The sequence below is a fragment of the Haplochromis burtoni genome, unplaced genomic scaffold, assembly GCF_018398535.1.
Source record: "Haplochromis burtoni strain Fernald_Lab_line unplaced genomic scaffold, NCSU_Asbu1 Contig_164, whole genome shotgun sequence".
Lineage (NCBI taxonomy): Eukaryota > Metazoa > Chordata > Actinopteri > Cichliformes > Cichlidae > Haplochromis > Haplochromis burtoni.
In genome coordinates this window covers 301,987-329,636 of record NW_024582525.1, presented here as the reverse complement: position 1 = coordinate 329,636, position 27,650 = coordinate 301,987, and the positions used below count along the sequence as shown (strand labels likewise).

At 40.4% G+C, this 27,650-nt stretch overlaps 2 protein-coding genes and 1 long non-coding RNA gene across 7 annotated transcripts; 2 read left to right on the top strand and 1 right to left on the bottom strand.

The window, feature by feature from the left end:
- Positions 1-200: 200 nt before the first annotated feature.
- wash1 (WAS protein family homolog 1) lies at positions 201-7,824 on the top strand. Its single transcript, XM_005933075.3, has 11 exons — positions 201-340; positions 842-982; positions 1,936-2,047; positions 2,145-2,291; positions 5,207-5,343; positions 5,446-5,581; positions 5,664-5,859; positions 6,004-6,168; positions 6,370-6,528; positions 7,019-7,090; positions 7,177-7,824. The coding sequence occupies exons 1-11, from the start codon at positions 333-335 to the stop codon at positions 7,320-7,322; spliced, it is 1,419 nt and encodes a 472-aa protein (XP_005933137.1). The 5' UTR covers positions 201-332; the 3' UTR covers positions 7,323-7,824.
- Positions 7,825-7,915: 91 nt separating this feature from the next.
- ddx11 (DEAD/H (Asp-Glu-Ala-Asp/His) box helicase 11) lies at positions 7,916-25,395 on the bottom strand. Of its 5 annotated transcripts, none has more exons than XM_005933076.2 (28): positions 25,193-25,395; positions 20,588-20,730; positions 20,283-20,498; positions 20,109-20,195; positions 19,867-20,003; positions 19,226-19,283; positions 18,982-19,089; positions 17,809-17,896; positions 17,496-17,698; positions 17,311-17,385; positions 17,036-17,113; positions 16,901-16,947; positions 16,739-16,818; positions 16,596-16,637; positions 15,347-15,414; positions 15,221-15,259; positions 14,988-15,123; positions 13,262-13,396; positions 13,060-13,172; positions 12,902-12,974; positions 11,411-11,514; positions 11,166-11,315; positions 10,983-11,051; positions 10,781-10,881; positions 10,108-10,192; positions 9,923-9,998; positions 9,685-9,839; positions 7,916-8,051 (listed from the first exon to the last, which is right to left on the bottom strand). In XM_005933076.2, exons 1-28 carry the CDS (start codon positions 25,326-25,328, stop codon positions 8,019-8,021), a joined length of 2,835 nt encoding a protein of 944 aa, XP_005933138.1. In that variant the 5' UTR covers positions 25,329-25,395; the 3' UTR covers positions 7,916-8,018. The 5 variants fall into 5 exon arrangements, with proteins under 5 accessions (XP_005933138.1, XP_005933140.1, XP_005933139.1 ...); XM_005933078.3 differs by lacking the exon at positions 25,193-25,395 and adding an exon at positions 21,326-21,419; XM_005933077.3 differs by lacking the exon at positions 25,193-25,395 and adding an exon at positions 21,069-21,213.
- Positions 20,941-22,527, top strand: LOC121815248. The gene is made up of 2 exons (XR_006054941.1): positions 20,941-21,867; positions 22,382-22,527. It is a non-coding gene; the product is annotated as an uncharacterized LOC121815248 (long non-coding RNA).
- Positions 25,396-27,650: the final 2,255 nt, after the last annotated feature.

Genomic DNA, 27,650 nt, shown 5'->3' with positions numbered 1-27,650 from the left:
CTTTGATTTCCAACAACGTTCTGTAAAAAACTGGTGCTAGAATCGTCCAGAATTCTTTCTAGAATTCTGCAGGAAAGCCTACACATTTTCTGAGAAGTGCTCTTGCCATTTACTTCTGCTCTTAGCCAATACTTCGGTTTACTGACGTAGTTCAAGCGTAGGCTGCACTAAACGAGAGATTTCCGAGTGTTCCTGAAAGCAACACAATAATTGCTGAGTCGTCACGTGCTACACGGATGCGGAAGTGCGAAACTGTTGTTTTGCTAAACGAGTGGCTATCGTCGACACATTTTTTTTCCATTATACTGTTTTTGTGGTCTTAAACAACACTCATGGTCAGGTGAGACTGTCTTTCTAGTAAAACAAGTCTTTAAACGGGTATGGCTATGCTCACGGATATTCTGCATTTAGGATTAAGAGGTGTCAGATGTCGGGTTATTTCATTACGGAGATCAGCTGTTTGAAATATAATATCTTCAGCAATTTGGGTGCAGATTTATTTACCGTTCGAGCTATTAGCTTTTAGAAAATTCTGACCAGCTGAAGACGATAAAAAAGAGTCCACATAGTGCTGTGGTTAAAGAAATGATATAATATTCCTGCGCCGACATGTGAGAGTCAGGCGTGAAGTGTGTGTGTGTGTGTGTGTGTGTCAGTGTGTCAGTGTCAGTCAGAGACAGCGAGAGAGATTGCCATATGACATAAGCCCTCATAAATTTGATACTCAGCATGGTATTTTTAACAATATTGTTTGTCAGGAATGCAATCCTTACTATGAGAATATGCCATTACAACACAGTGGTACAGTTTGATTCAACTTTGTTGCTCTCTTGCTTTGCAGGATGACACAGAAGCACTGCCTGGAGGGCCAGGTGTACTCGGTGCCTCTCATCCAGCCCGACCTGAGGAGGGAGGAGGCTGTTCATCAGATAGCGGACGCACTGATGTACTTGGAGAACATTTCTACAGACATCTTCAGAAGGCAAGCCCAACACACACACACACACACACACACACACACATACAGTTTCCAGTTTCCAGGTTGGTCTCGCAGTGTTTGACTCTTGGTTGTAAACTGAATCACTGGGTCTGCAGTCTTTTTCTTTGTTTACATTTTCATGGTTGCAAATACGGGATGAATATGAAATTAATAGGGAAATTACATTGTTGTTTGTGGTTACATTGTAGTAATACAATGTATTATACAAATTCATTATTATTGATATTGTTTTATTCCTTCAGTTTATACCACTACATTTTATTCAGGGTAGGAGTGAGCCAGATGTTATTCCAGAGCCTGTTTCAGGGATTGTTTCATTTTTAGTGTCATTTATTTAAAGATTACTTTGATCAATTTTAGCTTATCAGATTTTCAAAATGGCAAAAAGTTTTAAAGCTACAGAGTTTTTAAAAAACTCAACAGTAGTGATCTCTGCATTTGCTCAGGCTAGGTAGCAAAGAGTGTTTAACAACAAAAGAACAGGTTTTAATAACGCACAAAATGAATTGGTAGCAGATACAGCAGCTGTTGCAAGTTTGCTGATGGGCCAAAAAGCTTTGTCATATTTAATAGATTGCACCGTTAACAAACAGCAGCTGCTTGAGGACAGATGGTCCTGTCTGGCACCCTGAAAACGGAGGAGGTGTTGCCTGTGACAGCATGGAAACAATAACATTTATGAACAGAACAGTTTTGGCCATGTAAACTTTTGAAACATGAGCTTTTTATAAGTAGATCACTGATAAAACATGAGAGTGGCATTTGATACTTATACATAATCTCAATGAATTGTAAGAGTCTTCAGTTCCTTTTGGGGGGTTTCGGGACTCTGCAGGATATATAATAAAGAACTGGATTGTGCCGTATCCTTGACATACGGTTATCCTTTGTGTGTAGATGTGCATATGCCCATATTCAGTTGTTGTTGCTTGCAGGGTGTCAGACAGTGTCGAGAAAAACCGTCACCAGCTCAAGAGCATCACTGACCGGATCAGACTAGCTCAGGCCCGTGTCGACAAGATTAAAGGCAGCAAGAAAGCCACCAAGGTAACACTGAATCTTCACCCTAGAAGGCAGCTTTTTAAGTTCTGATACAGAATATAGGAGAAAAAAAGAGTAAAAATGTTCTTTTATGTGCATATAGGTTTTCTCCAGTGCCAAGTACCCAGCCCCAGATCAACTTCAGGACTACTTGTCTATCTTCGTTGGAGCTACAGACCCCTCTTCACAAACCCGGCCCCGACACAGAATACAGAATAAACTGCGACCCTTTGATGAAAAGGCTTTGCAGGTGAGATCAACACATTAAAATGTTGGGGGGGAAAAGAGCAAAGTTTTTGAAAAGCAATTTTCAAAATTATGAAAATGATGACTGTGACTTGCTAAGAGCCACATTGCATATTTTATTTTCACAAAGTGTTCTAAAGCTGATGTCTTAAAAGAGTTTGCTGACTAGTTAGTGTTGCTGCTTCTTTGTTCAGCTCATGCTGCTAAAACAGCAGGTAGAAAACAGGAATATGGACACGGTTAACTTTATTTACATAGCTTTTATCCACACCTCACGTTCTAGTCAAATGAGGGCATGGGGACTCTGCGCACGCTGGTCATATGTATGCAGACTGCTGGGCAAACCACTTTAAAGCTTTAGAGCATTTGCAGGAGTCTTGGTCTTGGATATATCCATAGTGATGTGGCTAATACCTTAAATTACACACATTTTATTTTGACCTGATTTAAAACTTTGATATTTCAAGTGAATGCTTGACTGGATGTGAATGCCCTGTAAACCTTGTGAAGCATGTTTATGCATAAATCTCCACTCGGCCTGCGTATTTCCTGTTTTGCTAAGTAAACATTTTCAGGCCAAGTAGGTTATGTTGTCTGTTTAAAAAATACTGCAAAGTAGTACACAGCAGCCAATTGTATGTGCACTCTGTTGCTTTTACTTGCAATTTAGTACTTATTCAGGAGGTAAAATGGAGGTGAAAACAACATAGACTTGTAGAAAAATGCAGCTTGTCAATCATGTATCGAAAGCCGCAACAGGCATGTCCCTTCTTTTCTGTAGATTTAACTACACATGAGTCATAGTTGAAGTTGTCACATACTGTATGTGATGTATGTAAATGGGATATCAGAACCCAGCTGTATTTGTGTCACTGCACAGTGACAAGAGATGTGTTCCCCCCCCCAAGTGGTTCTTGTGTGTATGTGCTCTGCTCAGCACAAGTTCCTGCATTATTTATAGCAAAAACCACAGTTTTTCCTTCACCGTTACAGAAAACTTAACAGGAAAAAATATAAAAATAATATTTTTTCCTGCCTGTGCTTGCACGTGTTTGTGTATCTGTGTGTATTTGTCGGCTTGGGAAGGGAACAAAAAAGAAAATAGAGCTGGCATTTGTCTCTGATGCAGAAATGCATTATTCAGTACCCCCCTCAAAAGAAGCAATGCCCCCTAACATATACAGTGGGGCAAAAAAGTATTTAGTCAGCCACCGATTGTGCAAGTTCCCCCACCTAAAATGATGACAGAGGTCAGTAATTTGCACCAGAGGTACACTTCAACTGTGAGAGACAGAATGTGAAAAAAAAATCCATGAATCCACATGGTAGGATTTGTAAAGAATTTATTCGTAAATCAGGGTGGAAAATAAGTATTTGGTCAATAACAAAAATACAACTCAATACTTTGTAACATAACCTTTGTTGGCAATAACAGAGGTCAAACGTTTACTATAGGTCTTTACCAGGTTTGCACACACAGTAGCTGGTATTTTGGCCCATTCCTCCATGCAGATCTTCTCGAGAGCAGTGATGTTTTGGGGCTGTCGCCGAGCAACACGGACTTTCAACTCCCGCCACAGATTTTCTATGGGGTTGAGGTCTGGAGACTGGCTAGGCCACTCCAGGACTTTCAAATGCTTCTTACGGAGCCACTCCTTTGTTGCCCGGGCGGTGTGTTTTGGATCATTGTCATGTTGGAAGACCCAGCCTCGTTTCATCTTCAAAGTTCTCACTGATGGAAGGAGGTTTTGGCTCAAAATCTCACGATACATGGCCCCATTCATTCTGTCCTTAACACGGATCAGTCGTCCTGTCCCCTTGGCAGAAAAACAGCCCCATAGCATGATGTTTCCACCCCCATGCTTCACAGTAGGTATGGTGTTCTTGGGATGCAACTCAGTATTCTTCTTCCTCCAAACACGACGAGTTGAGTTTATACCAAAAAGTTCTACTTTGGTTTCATCTGACCACATGACATTCTCCCAATCCTCTGCTGTATCATCCATGTGCTCTCTGGCAAACTTCAGACGGGCCTGGACATGCACTGGCTTCAGCAGCGGAACACGTCTGGCACTGCGGGATTTGATTCCCTGCCGTTGTAGTGTGTTACTGATGGTGACCTTTGTTACTTTGGTCCCAGCTCTCTGCAGGTCATTCACCAGGTCCCCCCGTGTGGTTCTGGGATCTTTGCTCACCGTTCTCATGATCATTTTGACCCCACGGGATGAGATCTTGCGTGGAGCCCCAGATCGAGGGAGATTATCAGTGGTCTTGTATGTCTTCCATTTTCTGATGATTGCTCCCACAGTTGATTTTTTCACACCAAGCTGCTTGCCTATTGTAGATTCACTCTTCCCAGTCTGGTGCAGGTCTACAATACTTTTCCTGGTGTCCTTCGAAAGCTCTTTGGTCTTGGCCATGGCGGAGTTTGGAGTCTGACTGTTTGAGGCTGTGGACAGGTGTCTTTTATACAGATGATGAGTTCAAACAGGTGCCATTCATACAGGTAACGAGTGGGGGACAGAAAAGCTTCTTACAGAAGACGTTACAGGTCTGTGAGAGCCAGAGATTTTCCTTGTTTGAGGTGACCAAATACTTATTTTCCACCCTAATTTACGAATAAATTCTTTACAAATCCTACCATGTGGATTCATGGATTTTTTTTTCACATTCTGTCTCTCACAGTTGAAGTGTACCTCTGGTGCAAATTACTGACCTCTGTCATCATTTTAGGTGGGGGAACTTGCACAATCGGTGGCTGACTAAATACTTTTTTGCCCCACTGTAACTTGGTGTTGTAGTTTGTGTGCATCTATGTGCAGGAGCACTTTGATGACATTTACGATATGCGTTGCTAAAGATTTCGTTAACATTTTCTTGATCTCCTTCTCACTCCAAGTCCTGCTTTCTTCCTTTCAGGAGAAGTTAATGTATTTCCCTGTGTGCGTGAGAAATAAGAAGAAGACTGAGGATGAGACAGAAGAAGGATTGGGCAGTCTGCCGCGTAACATCTCATCTGTCAGCTCTCTTTTGCTCTTTAATACCACAGAAAATCTGTGAGTCTGCACACGCCAGCACAGACACAGATGTTTATTGTAAACACTGACTGATTTCAATGTTCTCTCGTATGTTTTAATTTGTGTCTTATTTTTTTAAAGATATAAGAAATATGTGTTTCTTGATCCTTTGGCGGGAGCAGTGACAAAAACGCACACAACACTAGAGACGGAAAAAGAAGATAAACCATTCGATGCTCCTCTGTCCATTACAAAGAGAGAGCAACTGGAGAGACAGGTACCTTCTGACTTTTCCTTTTTTTTCTGTGAAGGATCAGATCTGTTAAAACTTAATCATGGTTTTCTTTTTCTCTTAACAGATAGCAGAGAGTTATTTCTATGTGCCAGACCTGGGTCAAGTGCCTGAGATAGATGTGCCGTCCTACCTGCCAGACCTGCCAGGTATTGCAGACGACCTGTCTTACAGCGCAGACCTCGGACCTGGATTTGCCCCCTCGGGACCCACACACAACATCCCCGAGCTGCCCTGCTTCTCTGAGGAGAGCAGTGCACCAGGTAGATGTCTTATGTTGTGAACCTCAATCATTTTGTGCCCATTTGTCTTTTACTGTGAAGCTTTTTGTGATATCTGAAAAGATGCTACATAAATAGATCAAATTTTCTTCCACTGTTATACAGTATTTCATCTGCTTGTTTCAGGAACTCAGCTCCAGCTTGATGGCACACCACCTCCGCCACCTCCCCCGCCCCCTCCTCCGGAGCCTTCCCTCCCTCCCGCAGCTCCGGCGTCAGCTCCTCCTCCGCCACCTCCACCACCCCCTCCTGCAGACAGCTCCGCAGAAGTTTCCCAAGTGCCAAGTTCAGGTTTGTCACATTTATGCACGTCAGTAGTCTCGTACAGGCTCTACACTGCTGACTTGGAGCGAACCTGACAGTGTCTTAAAGCCTGTTCCCTCAGTTATGCACACGCACACACAGACTAAATGATGTTTGTCCTCATAAATTAGATTGACCTCAGTGATGTAAACCCAGACCACACCGACTCACTGGCTCCTCTAAATACAGGTCCTGTGTCGGGTGCACCCAGCGAGGTGGTCCAGCCGTCAGATGGCCGTGCCAGCCTGCTGGAGTCTATCCGCAACGCCGGGGGCATCGGCAAAGCCAAGTTACGCAACGTTAAGGAACGCAAGCTGGAGAAGAAGAAACAAAAGGAGCAAGAACAAGGTGTCAGATGGTTTGAGCGTGGATGTGGTTCTGCCCATGTTTTATTAATGAGCACACGGCAGTCATGCAGTCAAAGTGGAGCGTGACCAGCCCCTAATTAGTATTCAACCAGGAGTTTATACAGTATTTCACACTGAATGTTAAGATGAGATCGTTTTTGACTACCACATATGCTTAACTGTGTGACTTCAGTTTCATACCAACCAACGATTGTACTTAAAAACTGTTTTACCTAATATTAGACAGCATATCTCTGGCCCTTTCATTTTCTCGCCAGGTCATGACCTTACATTTCTTTCTTTTTTCAAGAGAACTGCCTTGACTGAATAACTAGATTAAGAAAAAAAAAAAGTCTTGCAATTATATGCTTCACTTTGAAGTGCAGCACTGGGGAATTAGTGAGACATAATCTCTTCCAATTGCAAATTTAAAAAAATACTGGTAGCATGATTATTTATTTACTCACTTTTTTTTTCTCCTTCTAAAATAGCAGTGGGAGCGGCCGCCGGTGGTGGAGACTTTATGTCTGATCTCTTCAACAAACTTGCTATGCGACGAAAAGGTTAGAGGCCCGTTTTATGTCAAATGAAATTGAAAATACTGATATTAGTGATTGAATTTGCATAATGTCTTCTATCCTCTGTTCAGGAATATCTGGTAAGGGTCCAGCTGGTGGAGAGTCAGGTGATGCTCCGGCCGGTCCTTCTGGGGCATTTGCGAGGATGTCAGATGTCATCCCTCCACTTCCTGCCCCACATACAGCGACAACAGACGATGACGACTGGGAAGCGTAATGGACAAACACCACATTCGATGCCCTTTGATACAGTTATTTAAAATGATTTAATTTCCTTCTAACACAGAAATACTATTAAAAAAAATGGAAAATGCAAATGATCAAACAATTTACTGATGTTTAATTTAAGCAGAACATGTTAAACGATGATGATGGAACGGATCTGCAGGCTTTGCATTACATAACACATTGCTTTGAATTCTACGAATATTTCAAACTTCAGGAGTAAATCAGTCACATGTATTTGCTATGCCAGCGCTGTGCCTGATATGTGTGGTAGCTGTTCAGTAAGTAGTTTTTAACAAGCCAAACTTAAAAATAGATGAGAAGTCATTTTCTTTTATGAGATTCAGACCGATAACCCTGACTAGAAGTGTTAATTGCCCCGTTAGCCTTTGTTTGCATCGTGCCATCAAATTCATCATTCTCCAACCATTAAATAAAACGAGATGTAGAGTGTACAAAAAATGAAATATATAATAAATATGAAAACTGAAAAACTGCCTGACTGATTTTTTTTTTTTTTTTAAACCAGCAGCACTCACAAGGGTGCAAGATGTTCAAAAGCCTGTGGTGTGATATTGAACTTTGTGTCTCTTCCCCCCCCCTCTTGCAGTTGCACATCATTTTCTTATCCTAACACAAGTCTCCGTGAATATTAGGGAGATGTTAGTTGGGTCCTTTGGGAGAGGAACTATGCTTGTTTCTGCTTCTTTTCCAGGAAGAACTAGGAAAGAAGAACATACAGACACAATATGAAAATTTAAAATGTCAATCATGAAGGGGACGTTTTTAACAATACAGGGAGTGCAGAATTATTAGGCAAATGAGTATTTTGTCCACATCATCCTCTTCATGCATGTTGTCTTACTCCAAGCTGTATAGGCTCGAAAGCCTACTACCAATTAAGCATATTAGGTGATGTGCATCTCTGTAATGAGAAGGGGTGTGGTCTAATGACATCAACACCCTATATCAGGTGTGCATAATTATTAGGCAACGTCCTTTCCTTTGGCAAAATGGGTCAAAAGAAGGACTTGACAGGCTCAGAAAAGTCAAAAATAGTGAGATATCTTGCAGAGGGATGCAGCAGTCTCAAAATTGCAAAGCTTCTGAAGCGTGATCATCGAACAATCAAGCGTTTCATTCAAAATAGTCAACAGGGTCGCAAGAAGCGTGTGGAAAAACCAAGGCGCAAAATAACTGCCCATGAACTGAGAAAAGTCAAGCGTGCAGCTGCCAAGATGCCACTTGCCACCAGTTTGGCCATATTTCAGAGCTGCAACATCACTGGAGTGCCCAAAAGCACAAGGTGTGCAATACTCAGAGACATGGCCAAGGTAAGAAAGGCTGAAAGACGACCACCACTGAACAAGACACACAAGCTGAAACGTCAAGATGGCCAAGATATCTCAAGACTGGTTTTTCTAAGGTTTTATGGACTGATGAAATGAGAGTGAGTCTTGATGGGCCAGATGGATGGGCCCGTGGCTGGATTGGTAAAGGGCAGAGAGCTCCAGTCCGACTCAGACGCCAGCAAGGTGGAGGTGGAGTACTGGTTTGGGCTGGTATCATCAAAGATGAGCTTGTGGGGCCTTTTCGGGTTGAGGATGGAGTCAAGCTCAACTCCCAGTCCTACTGCCAGTTTCTGGAAGACACCTTCTTCAAGCAGTGGTACAGGAAGAAGTCTGCATCCTTCAAGAAAAACATGATTTTCATGCAGGACAATGCTCCATCACACGCGTCCAAGTACTCCACAGCGTGGCTGGCAAGAAAGGGTATAAAAGAAGAAAAACTAATGACATGGCCTCCTTGTTCACCTGATCTGAACCCCATTGAGAACCTGTGGTCCATCATCAAATGTGAGATTTACAAGGAGGGAAAACAGTACACCTCTCTGAACAGTGTCTGGGAGGCTGTGGTTGCTGCTGCACGCAATGTTGATGGTGAACAGATCAAAACACTGACAGAATCCATGGATGGCAGGCTTTTGAGTGTCCTTGCAAAGAAAGGTGGCTATATTGGTCGCTGATTTGTTTTTGTTTTGTTTTTGAATGTCAGAAATGTATATTTGTGAATGTGGAGATGTTATATTGGTTTCACTGGTAAAAATAAATAATTGAAATGGGTATATATTTGTTTTTTGTTAAGTTGCCTAATAATTATGCACAGTAATAGTCACCTGCACACACAGATATCCCCTTAAAAGAGCTACAACTAAAAACTACTTCCAAAAACATTCAGCTTTGATATTAATGAGTTTTTTTGGGTTCATTGAGAACATGGTTGTTCAATAATAAAATTATTCCTCAAAAATACAACTTGCCTAATAATTCTGCACTCCCTGTAATGTTCCTCACCTTTCGTAAGGCAGCAAAAGCAGGGCCAAACGTCGTGTGCGTGGTAGTGCGATCTTTAATCCATGTGGGAAGTTTAGAGAGCGTAGCAGGCCGGGAGTAACGCCTGTCACACAGCACAACGGAGGAATAATCGCCCCGATGACGAATAGCTCTTCCTTTGAACAGAGGATATCACGCACAAGTTAATAAAACTGTATTTTGATATTGATATGTATTAATATGACTTCATTATCTGTACCTATAGACTGATTGACAGCCTTCATGCAGAGGTTTTCTATTAGAGCTTGTCCTGGACTCCTCCCCTGACTGTGAGGCTGAAATAGAAAAAAAAGATGAGATTTGATACTAAGCTGCATGTCGCCTTCCCTCTAATCTTCTATTTACAATGAAGTCACAGTAGAAGCTGCTGGTAAAGACTCTCACCAGGTGTTTGTCCAGATATGACATCTTTTCTTGCAGCTCTGGGGATTTGATGTTTGGATAGGGCATTCCCACCATCACTACACACCTGTTATCAAAAGCACAAACCCACACTGATTAGTGTGATATACTTTAAACCAGGGGTTTCAAATTTAAGACCCAGTGGCCAAACTCCAATCTGGCTCACTGCACGGTTTTAGAAAATGTGAAGGAGGGAATACATTTTATATTTTTAACTGTATTTTAATACATTTTCCTGCTTCTCTTGCTGATAAAGACCTCCCCCCATGGCCATTCAAACTACATTGAAGTAATTAAGTAATAGACAAACAATTAAATGACATAAAAGTTCTTGTTTTTTTCCCCACTATCAGCTAGAAATGTATTTTTTTTTTGAATAAAATAAAATAAAATAAAAAATAGGAAATTTTTTCTGAGAACAGAAACTTCATGTTTTATAATTACAGCACAGTCTGGGTAATGGAAAGAGTTCTGTGTCTTTTTCTTATATTAACACATCTCAGCTAAAAGTGTAGTTCTTTTCACTGACTGAAAGGCCAGTTTCAATGGTCACTTGAGATCAAAATGGGCTGAATGTGGCCCATGATGTAAAATGACTTTGACTTTCCCTGCTTTAAAACGGTGTACAACTGCTTGTTCGGCGCCCTTCAATTACCTGCCCAAATCATCGGAGAAATTGATTCCCTCACTCATCTTTCCCCCAACCACAGAGAACAACAATGCTCCTGTGAGTCCACTGCAGTCCGCAGAACACCTCTAAAGTAAAAAAGACAATCATTGTTTGGCAGTGGTAAAACACAATCCTAATGATCATCAGTTTAGTTATGAGATCGGTTGTGTCAAGAGTGCAGTTTTACCTGGATACAACGGGAAAACTCATTCAGCACCTGCTCTACCTGGTTGGCCTTCTTTGGCTCCTGAAAGATCTGAAGAGGTGTGATTAGATAATTAAGAGACTATAGGACAAGATGTCTTTTGACTCTTTTTAGTGACTTGAGTATTTACTAAGTAGTTTCCAGTAATATATAAAGCTAATGTACCTTCTTCTTATTAGCCAATCGAGTAAGTGTACCGCTGGCCTCCCAGTGAGAAATGATCCTCTTCGAGTAGTCGTAAGAAGGGAAGAAGCACACCACGCCCCCGGGAACCACGTTGCAAATGTTGGAGAGAATGCGCCCGGTCTCATCCATCTGCAAACAAACAAATGTGCATCAGTCAAATGGCACCACTGTAACCAACGAATAACAACGCAAACTTCATTCAGTATTCTGCATGTGTGAGTTACCATTCGAGGCGTGTCTCTGTTTTGGAAAGTGAACTCGAGCTCCTGACCAGACGGGCCACTGCACAACACGAGAGGAAGGATGTTCTCCGGAGGAATTACGTGACCTAGAGGGCAAAATTTCTGTTATTTATCATGCTAAATGCATTAATGCAAACTAATATTCTTATGTTATTTTCGTGCACTAATACACTTCAGTCAACCTATGCACAACCACTACCACTAAGGCTTGCATGTGTTGTGAATTAAGATCATGTTCAAATGTCACAAAATGAGTCACAGAGCACAAAACTTAACTTGTTATAGGTTGGGCTAAAGTTTGTGTACAGTGGATTAATTTATGGTTTAGTTCATGAGATGTCTTGTATTTCCTCCTCTGCTTTGCCTATAAACAATCATCCATCTAAACACATCAATTTTTGGGAGTCTTCAAAAAGTACAAAAGCTATTTCTGTAGATCTTACCCTAAGTCTGTAACTGAACAATAATAATGTAACAATACAATATAAGTAAATAACATAACTATCGTGATGGGATAAGCAGGATTTGTGCTTGTCCAGGTAACGTCGGAGTAAATCCTGAGTTTTCAGTATCATGAAGGCAGTTTGCCACGTACTGCGGGACATCTCCATGGTAACTTGTGCAGATCTAACCAGCTCCAGAGCAGACCATGTTTGAGGTAAGAGATCAAAAATTATAATAAATAAATAAATCACTGCATGCTGATCAGCTATTTCTCTAGAAAAAGTCACTATTCCCTCACACTTTTGTCTGAGAGAATAGTGACTTTTTTTAGTTTATTTCCTAATGGACATAAATAATGATGATGAATAATAAATATATATTCTTAGACACAACTTTTTTGCTTGTTGGCTACAAACAATTTAAATTATTAAGCATTAATATATGAGCCTAAAACAGGGCACCTATTTCTACTTAAGCTTTATTAATATAATAGATCTTTTCCAGGTTGCTGAACAAAGTGCTTAATATGCAAGCAGATTCACATTCCACTTTTCCTGTTATAGACAGTGACACCACTGATTCGTCTGCAGCAGCTGTGTCCCTTTCAGACTCTATTATATGTGAAACCTCTTTGTATTTTCCACATAGTATAGTTTTATGTTCTTTTGTAAAATTAGTCTCTCTGCTGTGATTGGCTATAAGCTGACACCACCTTCTTGTAAACATGCTCGTAGGTAGATTGGGAAAGCCTGGGTTAACGTATTGTGCTGACAACCACCTTCGTGTGACATCACCTGACTTCAGGAACTTATTCCTATAACTTAATCAGTCTGGGTAACCTCACTGGAAAATTAGAACTCCATCTAAATGTCTGTCATCACTTTTGTCAAGCAGTCTAACTATTCCCTTTATCAAAATTTCCCACAAACAGAAATCTTGATAATCTCGCCACTTAGCGAGAGTGCATAATAAAAACACAAAAGGGGGAGCTCCACAAAGTACTGTTGTGTTATAAAATGGGCCACTCACCACAGGAAAACTCAGTGATGCGCTCCTCTCCCACCCCAGCAGAAAACAGAAGCTCTTGTTTGAAGTCTGAAACCTACATATAACATCCTTTAGAGTGGAAAGATAAAAGATACGCAGCAAGAGCTCAGTTTATTTTTAGAAGATTTAACACAACTCACAGGCTGCATAGTTCCTCCTGCAATGATGACTGCTCTGCACTCCTTCAGCACCTGGGCAAAGTGGACTGCCGGATTCAACAGAAGGAACTTGACGCTGCTCTCCGACAAAGACCCTGTAAAATAAGCAAAGGGTGTACTTTACACTGTAATGCGTTGATGTCATAACTGTTCTTTATTTTGTGCTGTGTGTTTAAAACGGCACCTTGTTTGTGCACCACCACTCTGCCGTCAGTGTTGCTGTTAGTGAGAGCCATGAAGAAACCCTCCACTTGCATCATTGGAGATGCAGACAGGACTTTTTCCGTCTCTACGGACTCCTGCTGGTCAGCTGAAGGAACTGCACACAAAACAAGAATACAAAATAAATTTCTAAGAACGCTGAAACCCCCCCCCCCCAAAAACAAACAAAAAGAAAAACAATAACCTAACCATAAGGTATCATCACATATTATGACTTCATCCCGCACAGTTATGACATTATTGCACTGACAAAATCTGTCCACAGACAGAGAGACATGCCTGCCAAGCTACTCAAAGGCTTCTTTGTGGCAGTTTTTGCTCCCCTATAACATATACTCAGAGTCATAAGGTTAAAAACAATACCAGTCGGGTATATTGGCTGGTAAAACTCACTAAAGGCAGAGACATACTGTTCGACCTGATGTTTTATGTTGGGCTGGATTCCAGTTTGTTTGCATGTTGGAATCAGAGAGAATTTTTTTATTTTTCCATTTAAAAATGTCTACCCGTGCAACTCAAGTGCAGTTTTACAAATCCTTTTAAATTTTTAATGCACTAAATTAAAACAGTAATTATTTCTGTGCTTTAGAAACTGATTCACTGCAAAAGCTGAGTGTGCATCTGAATACTGTGAAACTTTCTGCTATCATCTACTTTAGCTCTTCTTCGTCTCAAGTGAGTCTGACCACCTTAAAGTAATCAGGTGACTTTATAAATGAGGAGGCCCCGGGGCAGACCCAGGACACGCTGGAGAGATCATATCTCTCGGCTGGCCTGGGAACGCCTTGGTGTTCCCCCGGACAAGCTGGAGGAGGTGGCTGGGGAGAGGGAGGTCTGGGCCTCTCTGCTTGGGCTGCTGCCCCCGGTAAGCGGAAGAAGATGGATAGATGGACTTTATAAATGAGCCATAAGCATTATAATTAAGAAACCACAACAAAATTCTGATTGTGAGATACTCGATTCATTTCAGACTGGAGACAAATCCAGAGTGTGCTCCGCCTTTCTCCGCCAGCAGTTTGTTTTAGAAATTGATTCTCGTACTGAACTGTTGAAATAATTTGTAAAATTTAGTATAGAATACCTAAAAAGAGCTTTTACACAATCTGCCTTTCATTTAACAGCATCAAGGAATTGAACAAGCTCCTCAAAAGAAGATGTGATGATAAAAATGAGTGTTAAACAATCAGAATAATTATTTCTATAAAACTCTAATCTTTATATGATATTGTGACGGTAGTATAACCCCTGAAGCAGGGACTATTTGTGTCTTTGTGATTTATATCTATGCTTGAATATATCATCCATTGTGTATCTACTACATTGAATATTATTACATGAATTTTTTTTTATTTCACAGTTCTGTTCTCCTGCTGAGGGGCTACAAATGGAAATTAGGCAGTAGCTAAATGTGGTAAAAATCATGTGAGATTAATTGCATTTGCTTGTATTGCCTCTTTTTACACTTTTCTGACACAACATCATGCAAAAAGCCAAGTGTAAAAAACTTTCAGAACATCTTAGATCTTCAAAAGTACTTTTGTGACTGATTAAAAAAAAACTATGTACAGTGAGGCGTTCTTTCAGTATATACACTATGCCTTCAATAATGATGCAATTCTCAGAAATATTATTTTGTCCTGAAAATTATTTAAATATTATTTTTGTGGGTAACAAAATACACAGCCGACCTGTTCCAGGGTTCTGGTTGCTCTGTAGGGTCTGAAGGTAGCGGTTTAAGCCTTCTGTGCGTCGGTTCTCCTTGTTGTTGCAGTGTGTGTGCAGAGTCACACCTGAGCCTGCATACTTCTCCACAAAACCCCCCAGCTGCAGAGAGAAAACCAGGGTGGTAAAAATTTAATTTTACATAAGTGAACTCTCAGATGTTTACCGTCTTTGTATATATGAGATAAATCACACTTACCTTCCTGCTGATCATGCTCTTCTCAAAGTATCTTTGTAACTACAGCAAGAATGACAATGAGAGCTTGTAGTTTCGATGAGGTGTGCAATTAAAATGATTGTGATTCCTAATAGAATTACCAACTACCTTAAACAAATTTATATTGTCAATCTGAGCCTTGAAGAGAAAGTTATTGATGGTGAGCATCTCTGTTCCTAGAAGAACAAAAAAACCAGATTTGTGCCTTGATATGTACGACTGCGTGTTTACAGTTTGTGGTCAGAAGTTTACACTCATCATATGTAAATGTCATGGTAATTTAGGGCTTTTAATAATTTATTAGAAGTCATTCACTCATTTGAGGATGGAATGATTATACAGCATACATCTTTGGGTGCACAAGTTTGAATTTATTTGGGATATATATCTCACACCAGGCAAGACCCCAGGTGCAGGGTGTAAGACGCTAACAAGCAGGGCATACATGGAACGCCATAACCAAGTGGGTGGCATAGTGTACAGAAACACCTGTGCCGAATACGGCCTGGAAGTCCCGAGGTAGGGTGGTAGAGAACGACCGAGCTAAGATCCTGTGGGACTTCCAAATACAGACGGACAAAATGGTGGTGACTAACCAACCGGACATAGTGGTGGTAGACAAACAGAAGAAGACGGCCGTAGTGATAGATGTAGCGGCTCCCAATGACGGCAACATCAGAAAGAAGGATCATGAGAAGCTTAAGAAATACCAAGGGCTCAGAGAAGAGCTGGAGAAAATGTGGAAGGTGAAGGTAACAGTGGTCCAGAAGAGCGCAGTTCTAGGAACAGCTAAGATACTGTGCAAGACCTTCGGTTAAATGTTAAATGTTCCTTAGCAAGTTGCATCTTCACCAGTTGATTTGGTAGCAATCAACAAGCTTCTGGTATAACTCTGGTTGAATATTTGACGACTCTTGGCAGAATTGGTACAGTTCATTTAAAATGGTTGGTTTCCTGTTAATATACAGACACAGACCTGCTGGCAGTAAATCAATGATAATCAGTAACAAGAGGTTTATAGACTTTAGCTTTGTTAAATTAAAAGAAACCGTAGAACCTTCACCACTACTTATTAAAAGTTTTAAGTGATTATACAGTATGTACACATTTGAGTATGCATGTATAATTTTTGGCCCTGTGTTCCTTAGAGAAATTCCAAAATAAATTCAAACTTGCACAACAACAACAAAATTCATTTTTTAAAGACACTAAAGATGCATGCTATACAATCACTCCATCTTGGAAAAAGGAAAGCTCAAAGAAATCATTAAAAGCCTCACATTACCTTGATATTCATGACCATGATGAGTGCGTGCAAACTTTAGACCATAACTTTATGTGTTTATCATTGACTGACCTGGTTGTGTAGTCTGGCTCTGTGGACTCTGCCCCACCTTACCTGGAAGAACAAACAGGAACAAATATCAAAATGAGGTGCATTGCAAAATTTGATTTTACTGTCCAGCTATTACCCTCGCTAAGCTTGTTGCAGACACTCACCTCCCAGCACCCGAACAAGTCCCTCAATCACAAACAGGATCTGCTTAATGTACATCAGGTTCTTTGCCTTCAATCTGCTCCTGGCATTTAAGAAACAAAAATATCAATACAAAGAAGGAGAGACTGCGATCAATTTCCGAATAAGCAAATTTTCTGACTCACTTATAGCGGTCAGCATACTGGCTGAGCTGGGAGTGAGCACGACAAAGCTGCAGAAAATTGAAACATTAGAACATCACAAGGAAGAATCGTCTCAGAAATCTGTATTTTGTGCATGTTATAGAATAATGTGTTCACCTGTGCTCCACTGAGCTCTGCACTGTGTATACAGGAGAGAGTGTCACTAAGGTTATGAGCTTCATCTATGATCAACACCTGTAAAAGATACCCCAACAACTTTTTTTTAATATCCCTTTATCACTCAGTCATTTGGTTATATTTGTATCCGTTATTTTCAGATATTACAATTGAAAAGAGAAAAAATATATTTCTTAATACTGCCAAGATATTTTAAACACTTATTTTTCTATATTTTTAAGAGAGGAAGAAGAATACCAGACATATAATTGTACCTGTCCCTTTAGCTGGACACCTGCTGCTCGTCTTGTAGCTTCATGAAGCACCATTTGATAAGGTAACACAACCAGCTACACCAACATAAACAAACCACAAAGACATCAAATGAAAACCAGATCTTGTGGGAGAAATACAGTAACCAAGTAGCTCTTGTTGACAAATCGACTGGCGACTCAGTTACCTGTGCAGGGGGAATAGCGAGACGTGTAGAGTAATAAGGACACGAGTGTGTTTCTCTGCCCAGCTTCAAAAGCTGCTCTATGTCATGAACAGCCCCCAGAACTACATCTCGCATCTGCTGCAGTGCTGAAGCCTTATTATAGGGACACACGCTCTTTGCTGGGCCTCGCTTACGTTTTACACCCTCTTCGTGATGATGCTTCTCTACAAAATGGAAGGAGAGATGAAAGAGGCTTTCTCGAGAAAAATCAATAAAGCCTGAGGTTAAAATAATTTCTGGAAGAAGAGCAATTCTTCCACAAAATGCCTCTCACCGTGCTTGTTTTTCTGCATCTCCATGCAGCGGTCATTTATGCGCTGGATGCTGCCCAGCCGCCGCACTTCTTCATTGATGCACAGATTCTGCAGAATTTTATAACAGGACAATGTCAGATGTCAGTGTCAAGAGTCACAGTTTTATTGATTGAATAAATGTAATAGTTTGTGTGCAATCCCAAGTAAAGTCTCAAGTACAGCGTCTTTGAATACTGTGTATTTCATAAAGGAAACACCCACCTTCTACATAGACACAAACTAGATTGTTCAATGTGCTATAGAAGAGAACATAACACCATTTATCTTGCATTTGTTTCTCCATTTTTTCTATCATGTAGAGGATTTAACAGGCCAATCTTCCCAGCGCTGGCTGTTGTTAGGTGCTACTTGATAGTTCTGTCAGAATCTAAAAGAACTCTTTCAGAATTAGACTGTTTCATAACTGTTCCCTATCATATCCTGTTCTGCAAATGTCTTCTTGGTTTAATATCCTCTGAAAATCAAGATCAGGTTTTTTCCTACATTTGAAAAAGCCTCTAACGGGCTGATTACACACATAAGAGTCTGCATACGTCAAAGGCAATGAACCTTTGTTAACTTATTTGTTATTTCTGACCATTTGATAAACTAAATATAGTTATTACACCTGTATAATAACAAAGCACGTTGGTGAGATTCTTTTAGCTATGCTTAAAACTTCTTTGGGTGGGAGCAGTAAAAATTCGTCTATGAAGGAAAAACTGCCAGTAGGTAAACAAACAGAAAGACTTGGTGGCGTGCTTTATGAACAATCTGTACTTTTACTGACAAAAAAAATAATAATAGAGACAAATTATACCAGTCAGTTACTTTGAGGAATTAAAGGAAATCTCTCAAGTACTCGAGCTGACAAAAGAGGCACCATGGAGAAACAGTCAAAAGCAACTTCAAGAAAAAAGTATAATCACATCTATTGAATGAATAAGTGAACAGGATGAAGAGATCCATGCAAAAGTTTACCAGCTCATGTTCATATATTGTTTGTGTTACTTTAATAAGATAAGATGTTTATGTACTCAACCAATTATGACATTTGTGTGTTTCTGTGTGTGTGTACCAATGACTGTATAAACATTTTTTTTCTACAGTAGAAAAGATTTTTATTTTTTTCCCAGTCACTGCTGGGTACATACCTGCCGTGAACCCAGTGTGACCACACTGATGTCCTTGCTAAAGGGGCTCTTTTGTACCTCGTGGACAAACTGGGCCAACTGGGAATGAGTGCGGCTGCAGTAGTAAATCTACAGATATGCATATGAACACAGTTCCACATCAGGAGAATGTCCGATGCTCATAATTATAATAATGTTCTTGTTATAAATATATCCATCCATCCAACCCATTTAACTCTTACAGCTACAACGTGAAATTTCATACCTTAGTAACATGTTCTTCAACCAGTTCATCATCCTCATCTTTTTCAGCTCCAAAGAATCTGAGGATGCAAGCAAAGAAATCCTTTGTCAATTTCAGACTCTCATTTGGATTATTTATTAATTTTACCCATTAATTCATGTCCTCACTTAGTTTATTAATATATAACTAGAGATAAACTCAAACTAACGATAACTGATGTATGATACACAAAAAAAATAAATTAAAAAAATTGAAAATTGTACCATGTTGTATTTGAACTAGCAACCTTTAGCATACTGAGAGAGGACTGGTACTCCATTCAAAATCAATGGGACTGTATTGTCAGAGAAAAGTTTAATATTTCAGAAACAAAATTTTGAAAATCTAAATAGAAGCACGCAATGCATAACTGAGCTGCTCGTTTTGGCATATGAACACTCTGTCTATGACACATGGTGCGAGACTAGTTAGCAGGCAAAGAAGAAGAAAAATAGCCAATGACAATAACATGTACTAGGACTGCTGCTTTGCAACAATCGTGCCAATGAACAAGCAAATCCACTCTGGAAACTAACAAAGACTAAACTGAACTGTAACCAAAAACTCAAGATGAATTCAAACTAATTAGAAAATATGAAACTATAACAATCAGTCTTCCTCACCTGCTCTTAATCTTTGATTCATCATCGCTCTCATATTCTGCAATGATCAGCTCCTCGTCTTCTTGATCTCCTGTTGCCTCGACCTGCTCCTCCTTACTGAGCTGAAGCAGCTTGAATGCCTCATCCTCTTCATAGCTCTATGAACAGACGAAACCATTTCATTCACTTGTATTAAATGACTTTAATATAATTTTAATATCCAAGTAAAGTTCCATTAAATGCTCATGTGCATGATGGCTCACCTTTCGCTTAACCGCATACTTTAGCTGGACATTGTTTCGGATCATTTCTAACCGTTCTTCTCTCTTCTTCCTCTTCAATTCTTCCTCCTGACACCAAACCAATCAACAATAAGCAAATGTTGAGCAAGTTAAAATTCAGACTTCACATACACTTCACATCCAAGTTTTCCTCACCTTCAACTTTGACACTAAATCACGTTCTGCTTTTTTTTGTACAAAGTCAGTGATCCAGTCCAGCTCTGCTGAGGAACTGACTGCAGAGGACTGAGCAGCATTAGTGGAAAGAGCTGCTTCTCCTTCCTGCAACAGAGCAGCTGCCTCCTGCCTCTTTCTCTCCTCATAATCTGTGAGCCAGCTCAGTGCTCCACATATCAGACTCAGTGACTTGCCCTAGATTGACATAAATAGACAAAAACACTTATTAATGAAGTCCAACAGCTTCTGCACAGATATGCTTTTCCCCATGCATTAGTACACACCGTTCCAGTGGGACTTTCAAAGATGCCAACTTTGCCTTTGTCAAGTGCACTGTACAGGGCTTGCATGAACTCCTCCTGGATGTTATAGGGCTGGTAGGGAAATGGAAACTGTGCCCTACTATTTTCCATGCTCCTAAACCTTCCTGGAAGGAAACACAAAAGCAAAGGTTAGTTTCAACATTTCATTTCTGATATGGAACTTTGACTTGCCTCTACAAACAACCGATTAAAGCACCTTTTCAATCGACGACAAATTCCTTTTTCGGCTGGGCTCATTTTACTACAATAACTAAATCTTCATTAACTAAAGACCTTACCTGTTCACCAATACGTTGCGTCAAGCAGCTAACATTTGAAACCGACAGCTTTTCAGCTATCTTTAAAGTGAAGCGTTCTGCTAGCTAGCAATCTTTCTCCTTACAATCGTATCTTTTATCGAATGACAATCAAAATCTGAGAAAATAGGACTGCCGTTTCTTACCGTATATATCATGTAAAATAATGTCTGTTTTTAGTTGTCAATTCCCGGCTATTCAACAACCGCGCCAAAAAACAGAAGTGGTCACAGAGTCTGGCCAATAGGAAACGAGCTACGAGAAGGAGTGCATGTTTTAATGTACAGTAACGTTTGTCCGGACGGGGTTGTGTGTATTTATCCACGATTTTGTCATTTACTGTAACACTGTTTGATGACAGAGAATGTCAGATAGCCTTGATATTAGCAATTTGAGTACTGACCTAAAACATTCGTAAAATAAGCATGAGTATTGCTCGTCGGATTTGCTGCCGCCTTCCAGGTAGATCCTTTAAACTATATTTAACGTCACCTACGCTGGTCCCTCCCCCCCCGGTACCTCCTAGACTGTCTGGAAAGTTCTCTGCCCTTCTTTAAGCGTCTGTGAGATGCCAGATTGCAGGATAACGTGGACTGAAGGCAACATTGCGTAAACCTCGTATTATAAGCCGATAGCAGCGTGACTGGTGAACTATAGCAAAGGACCTCTGTTGCTAGTTGGAAGTTGTGCTGTATTCTCGAGGAAGTTAAGCCAGCTAGTAAACGTTGATCAGGTTATTGCTTGCAGCACTTGATCTGAGGAGTAGTAGGGGCTTTAGCCACCGTCACTATTAGCCAGTGTTAGTTTGGATTGTTGTGCAAGGCAGAGAAGGGACAGATCAGCTTCATGACGATGACTGCAGAGGAACAAACAAGTGAAGTACAACATACAATCCCCCTGGAAGGAGAGGACATCACACCAAAGAAAGATGGGGGTGTTTTAAAGGTAAAAAATGGTGCTTGATTTGGTACTCAGCACCTAGCTAGCTGAGTGGTTAGCTGACAGCTTGTTTACTGTTCGGCTAGGTTAACGTTAGCTACCGATAGCTATGCTGTCGCATACACTGATTTAAAAAAAAAAATTCAACGAAAGCTAACTTTAATGCTAGGAACACCTTATAATGGTATGCAGCGTCACAGTTATGAGAACTAACTCAGTACCAGAATGTCAGAAACAAGACTATCTGTCAATGAAACGGTCTGCATTTCTAGAAGGATCTGGAGCCTTGAAGAAACAACTGTCATTTTATTGATGGACACATTCTATATTTCATCCCACAATGAAACACATACTGAGGGCTTTAAATATATAGGCCTTGATTCAGAAAAAAACAAGTTTGCAATTTAGTCGTTCACTAAGCGAAGTGCGTGGTGCGCGTGCAAGGCAGCGATCACAAGCATGTTCAAGAAATTGCTTTCTGATGTTCTTTGTTAAATTCTCGTCTTACCTTTTTCTCCAGGTGATCAAAAGGGAAGGTACAGGCACAGAACTGCCTATGTCCGGCGACAAAGTGTTTGTACATTATGTGGGCACACTTCTGGACGGGACTCATTTTGACTCCAGTAGAGACAGAGGAGAGAAGTTTTCCTTTGAGTTGGGCAAAGGTTAGTTTCATATTTGTTATAGCTGCACAACCAGTGCAGGATTTTCTCTACGTTTTAAAAAATGACCTTTTACTAAAGGAAATGAACCAGAATGCATTTAAGGTAACACATAACCACATGACCCCACAGAACCACAAAGGGGGTTGCTGCCCCTTGTCTCAAGGGGCAGCTTGAGACAAGAAAAGCGTTAAAGTATGAGTTTTAATCTGGGGAGATCGTGGCTCAAGAGTTGGGAGTTCGCCTTGTAATTGGAAGGTTGCCGGTTCGAGTCCCGGCTTGGACAGTCTCGGTTGATGTGTCCTTGGGCGAGACACTTCACCCGTTGTCTACTGGTGGTGATCAGAGGGCCCGGTGGCGCCAGTGTTCGGCAGCCTCGGTCAGTGCGCCCCAGGGTGGCTGTGGCTACAATGTAGCTTGCTATCACCAGTGGGTGGATGACTGGATGTGTAAAGCGCTTTGGGGTCCTTAGGGACTAGTAAAGTGCTATATAAATACAGGCCATTTACCATGTAATCTACTTTTCCCCCCCATAGGACAAGTAATAAAGGCTTGGGACATCGGTGTAGCCACAATGAAAATTGGGGAGTTGTGCCAGCTCATCTGTAAGCCAGAGTATGCCTATGGCTCTGCAGGCAGCCCACCCAAGATACCACCCAGTGCCACTCTTGTTTTTGAGGTAAGGATGCCAGTTTTCATTGTCCATTAAGTACTTTTAACTGTGTAGTTTGAGATACTGTATATCTGGGCTCCCATGATATGATAGAAATTGAGAAGTGGCTTCAATTCAGCGAGTACAAAATACTTTACAATCTTTTTGCTTCCACGTTTATAAATTACCTTTACAGTTCAGGTTACACATTGCATATTTCAGTCAGTCTGTCTCAGTTGTCTTTGCAGTGGATTTCAGCTGTGGATCATAAAATGCTTAAATTTAGCATTTAGGATAACTTAAATAATTTTTCTGATAATGCTTATCTCTTTAAGTGGTATCTCTGTGGCCAGACTTGCAAAAAAGCAAATCATGATAAGCAGTTTCACAATTTGAATCTCCACTGTGCTTATAGTTGTTGCTTCTGATGGTGTTAAAAATTGTTATACAGCCTTCTGTTTTTATTGTTTTGTATAAAACCAGTTGTTGCCTTTTCATACATTTAGAATAACTGTTGTAACCTTTTGTTTAAAGACTACAGTAAAAGAAAAGGAATAAAATACAAACCTCAATGACTGCTCCCCCACCCATCCCCTGCCCCCAAAAGAACTAATCTTTTGAGGAAAAAAATGGGAACTTTGGAAATTATATTGAAAAAGTTGTTGTTTTTTGTTGTTTTTTAATGAAAAGATATACATTTTTTGTCACATGTCTACACACTTATAGGTGGAACTGTTTGAATTTAGAGGGGAAGACATAACTGAAGAAGAGGATGGAGGAATCATCCGACGCATTATCACTAAAGGAGAGGGATATTCTAAACCTAATGAAGGAGCAGCTGTTGAAGGTAATGCATCCAGAAATGTGTTTGATACAATTAATTTCATGTTTTATATTTCCATCCTTGGAAAGTAGAGTCCCTGGTTAAATGTGTTTAAGTAAGAGCATATTGAGGATAATAATCTTTTCAAACTAAGGGATCCCACAGGGAAAATGAAACGGCATTAAAAGAAACAGCGTTGCCTTTGGTTATGGTCTTATATGTCCCTTATTATGTTTTAACAAACCCACTGAATAATAATTCAGTAACCGATTGGTTTTGTCACCAAGAGTGGACTTGCAGACATAACGAAGAAACTACTTTCTCCTGCGCCCTTGTCACAAGGGGTCGCTAGAGCAAGTAGCTTTGCATGTTTGATTTGTGAGTTTTACACTTCTAGGCGATTTGTGACTCCAGCTGGAGTTAAACGAGCAGCATTTTACTTGCCAAGTCACTGTCTAAACCACTACAATATAGAGCTATTCAAAGGTAAACCCGCAGATATCCACTTTCAGTAATGGTCCAGGTGATGTATTGGGCTTGATTAAAACCTCGATTATACTTTCCAAGTCTGCGAGCTTGAGTGGCGTTCACTTTTGTTTTGTTTCCCCCCCCCCCTTTGGACCAACTGTGTTACAATGCTGTGGTTGCAGCCATTCCACAACTCTCTATGAATGGTACTTATGGCCATTAATCAATGGTCTTTGATCAATGGTCATGACAATTTGCATATTAATGATCACTCAGTGGGCTAGTTTCAATCATTGTGCAAAGGTACTGTTTATAAGCGTGGTTAAACCTGCAATCAGCTGAGACTGAAGAGCTCACATGGATGAGTGACGAAATGTTTCTCCAACTGAAACCGCTACGTCTAGATGAACAAAATCAACTTTTTGGGAGTTCGGGGAGAATTTACATTTCAGCCCACCGAATATGCACACAAGTATAACAGGAATGTCTACTCGGGTCTCCAGCTCATCAGTGTGACTGTAAATGCTCAAAGATGACTGCAAGACAGTTTTGGTTTCTTTAAGAAACTGAGTCTGTAATCATACAAGTACTATTACACGGAATTCTTAAGGTTCCTAAAAATGAGACCGAATGATGGAAAAGAACTTCACTGACACTTTAGAAATGGCTGACTTTGTAACGTGGCAGTCTGCCAAGAAATCAAGACTGAGTGGGACATGAACTAACCTGAACATTTTCTGTCTTCTTCAGTAACCGTGATAGGGACCTGTGATGACAGTGTATTTGACGAGAGGGAATTAAAGTTTGAAATTGGAGATGGCGAGAGTTTCGGTTTGCCAGCTGGAGTCGAGAAGGCTATCATGGCTATGGAACAGGGAGAGGAGGCGGTCTTCACAATTAAACCTAAGTATGTTCACATGTGCAAATTCTTACCACTAACTTCATAGTGGTGACATTTTATGTTCATATGAAGTCAGTCCAATTTTAGACTCTTGAACTGCTTTTTCTGCAGCTCTCAAGCATCACTTTACAGAATATTTCCACAGTTTAAAGATGCTGCTGTAATAGTAAATAAACATTAATTCCTGCCAGAATTGGCTACGTGAATTTTTAACTGGATAGTTGTGCAGTCTTTGGTTTTAAGCTAAGTGACAGCATGAGTAATGACTAATATAATCAACTATAACGGTTAAGCTTTGCAATGTGATTCAACAGGAAAATGCCTGCAGAATTATCTGTTTTTTTGCAGTATCCAATACCTTAACTTAATTGGTTTTTAAGTTGCACACCAGCTGTGATTTTTTTGTGCCCTTTACTCATGACTAATGATATGTTTGTCTGATTTGTTAGATATGGTTTCGGGAATGCAGGAAACGCAAAGTTTAACATTCCTGGTGGAGCGACATTGCAGTACAAGATTAAACTAACAGCCTTTGAGAAGGTAAGGTGGGAGTGTGTGGCAAACACAGCAGCACTTTAGATGCTCATTTACAATATTTTCATCTAAAAAGGAAAATGTGTTCTTTCTATTTTAGGCTAAGGAATCATGGGAAATGAACACCTCAGAAAAGCTGGAGCAGAGCAGCATTGTCAAAGAGAAGGGAACACAGTATTTTAAGGTTTGTTTGTTTTTTGTTTTAAATTTAAGAAGTGATCCTGTCTTGGATTTCAAGATGTTTTGTGATGCAATGGTTTATATGCTTCAGGAGGGAAAATATAAGCATGCATCAGTGCAGTACAAAAGGATTGTGTCATGGCTGGAACATGAATCTGGTTTGTCAGAAGAGGACGATAAGAAGGCGAAAGCACTGAAGCTCGCTGCACACCTGAATTTGGCCATGTGCTTCCTTAAACTACAGGAGCCAAACAAAGCCCTGGAACACTGTGACAAGGTATCTGGTAACTGTTCTTTGTCTTAAAGCAGCACGTGTGTGTTATCAGTGGTTTGTCTTGGTTTTTGCTTAAATGCTGAAAATATTTAATTATATTTATGTAATTATATATAATTATGTTATAGTCGATGGAGTTGGATGCATCCAATGAAAAGGCGTTATTCCGAAGGGGAGAGGCACTGTTTGGAATGAACGAGTTTGAGAAGGCGAGAGATGATTTCCAAAAAGTGGTTCAGCTGTATCCTGCCAACAAAGCTGCCAAGAACCAGGTATAACACAGTGTGCCTTTGATGTGTAATTCAAGCAGCTTTCAACATTGAAATTTAATCAATCTAAGATAATATTTAATTTTTAAAAAATTCTGTCTCTCTCTGTTATGGCAGTTACAATTCAGTTTGGTTAATGTGTCTAATTTTATTGTACTACCATCCAAAATGAGACAGGTGAATGTTTAATTGAGTTTAATTTATTTTCATGGTGTAAACGAAAGTTTATACTAGATTCATTTAGTAACAAACCAGGATGGGTGAACAAATATGACTGTGCTTCTGGGATTGAAAACGCTGTTTGTTTTTTGTTGTTTTTTTAGGTCACTGGTCATAAAACAACTGTTCTGCATATCCAGACTTTTAGTTGTTGTTGTACCCATAACATATCTGGAAATACAGCAGGGTGACGTCTGCTTTATGTTCTTCCAGGTGCTACTTTGTCAGAAACGTATAAAGGAGCAGCACGAGAAGGACAAACGCATCTATGCCAACATGTTCCAGAAATTTGCCGAGAGGGATTCAAAGGTGATGGATCTGTTTACTAAAACAGCCACAAGAGGGTGTGATAAGCACGATTTTAGGTTTGGCAAAAAGTGAAGGTGTGCTGAACTGGTTTGTGTCTCGTGAACAGAAAGAAGCAGAGAAGGGGAAGAGTGAGAGCGTGGAGAACGGAGAAGATGCGATGGAGGTTGAAAACGGAGAAAAGGAAGCTGGGGGTGAAGCAAAAGCGTAGATGAAGACGCAGCTTTTTTTTTTTTTTTGGTCTTCTTTTTTTTCCCCCTTTCCTATTCTCTTCTGCGGTTCATCTGTACTTCAGACTTTTGTAACTCTGGCCATTTGTGTTTAAGGTGTGATTGTTTGTGTGTGAGAATGAGTATGTCATCGACAGCACTGACCTTGGGCACGTCCTCGCTGGCTTTCTTCTTGTTGGGCTTTTTGCTGTGGCAGCTAGCCGACTGTGGGGTGGGGTGTTGTCAGGCACCGTGGGACGTGGATTTAAATGAATTGTATGCTACAGTCCTA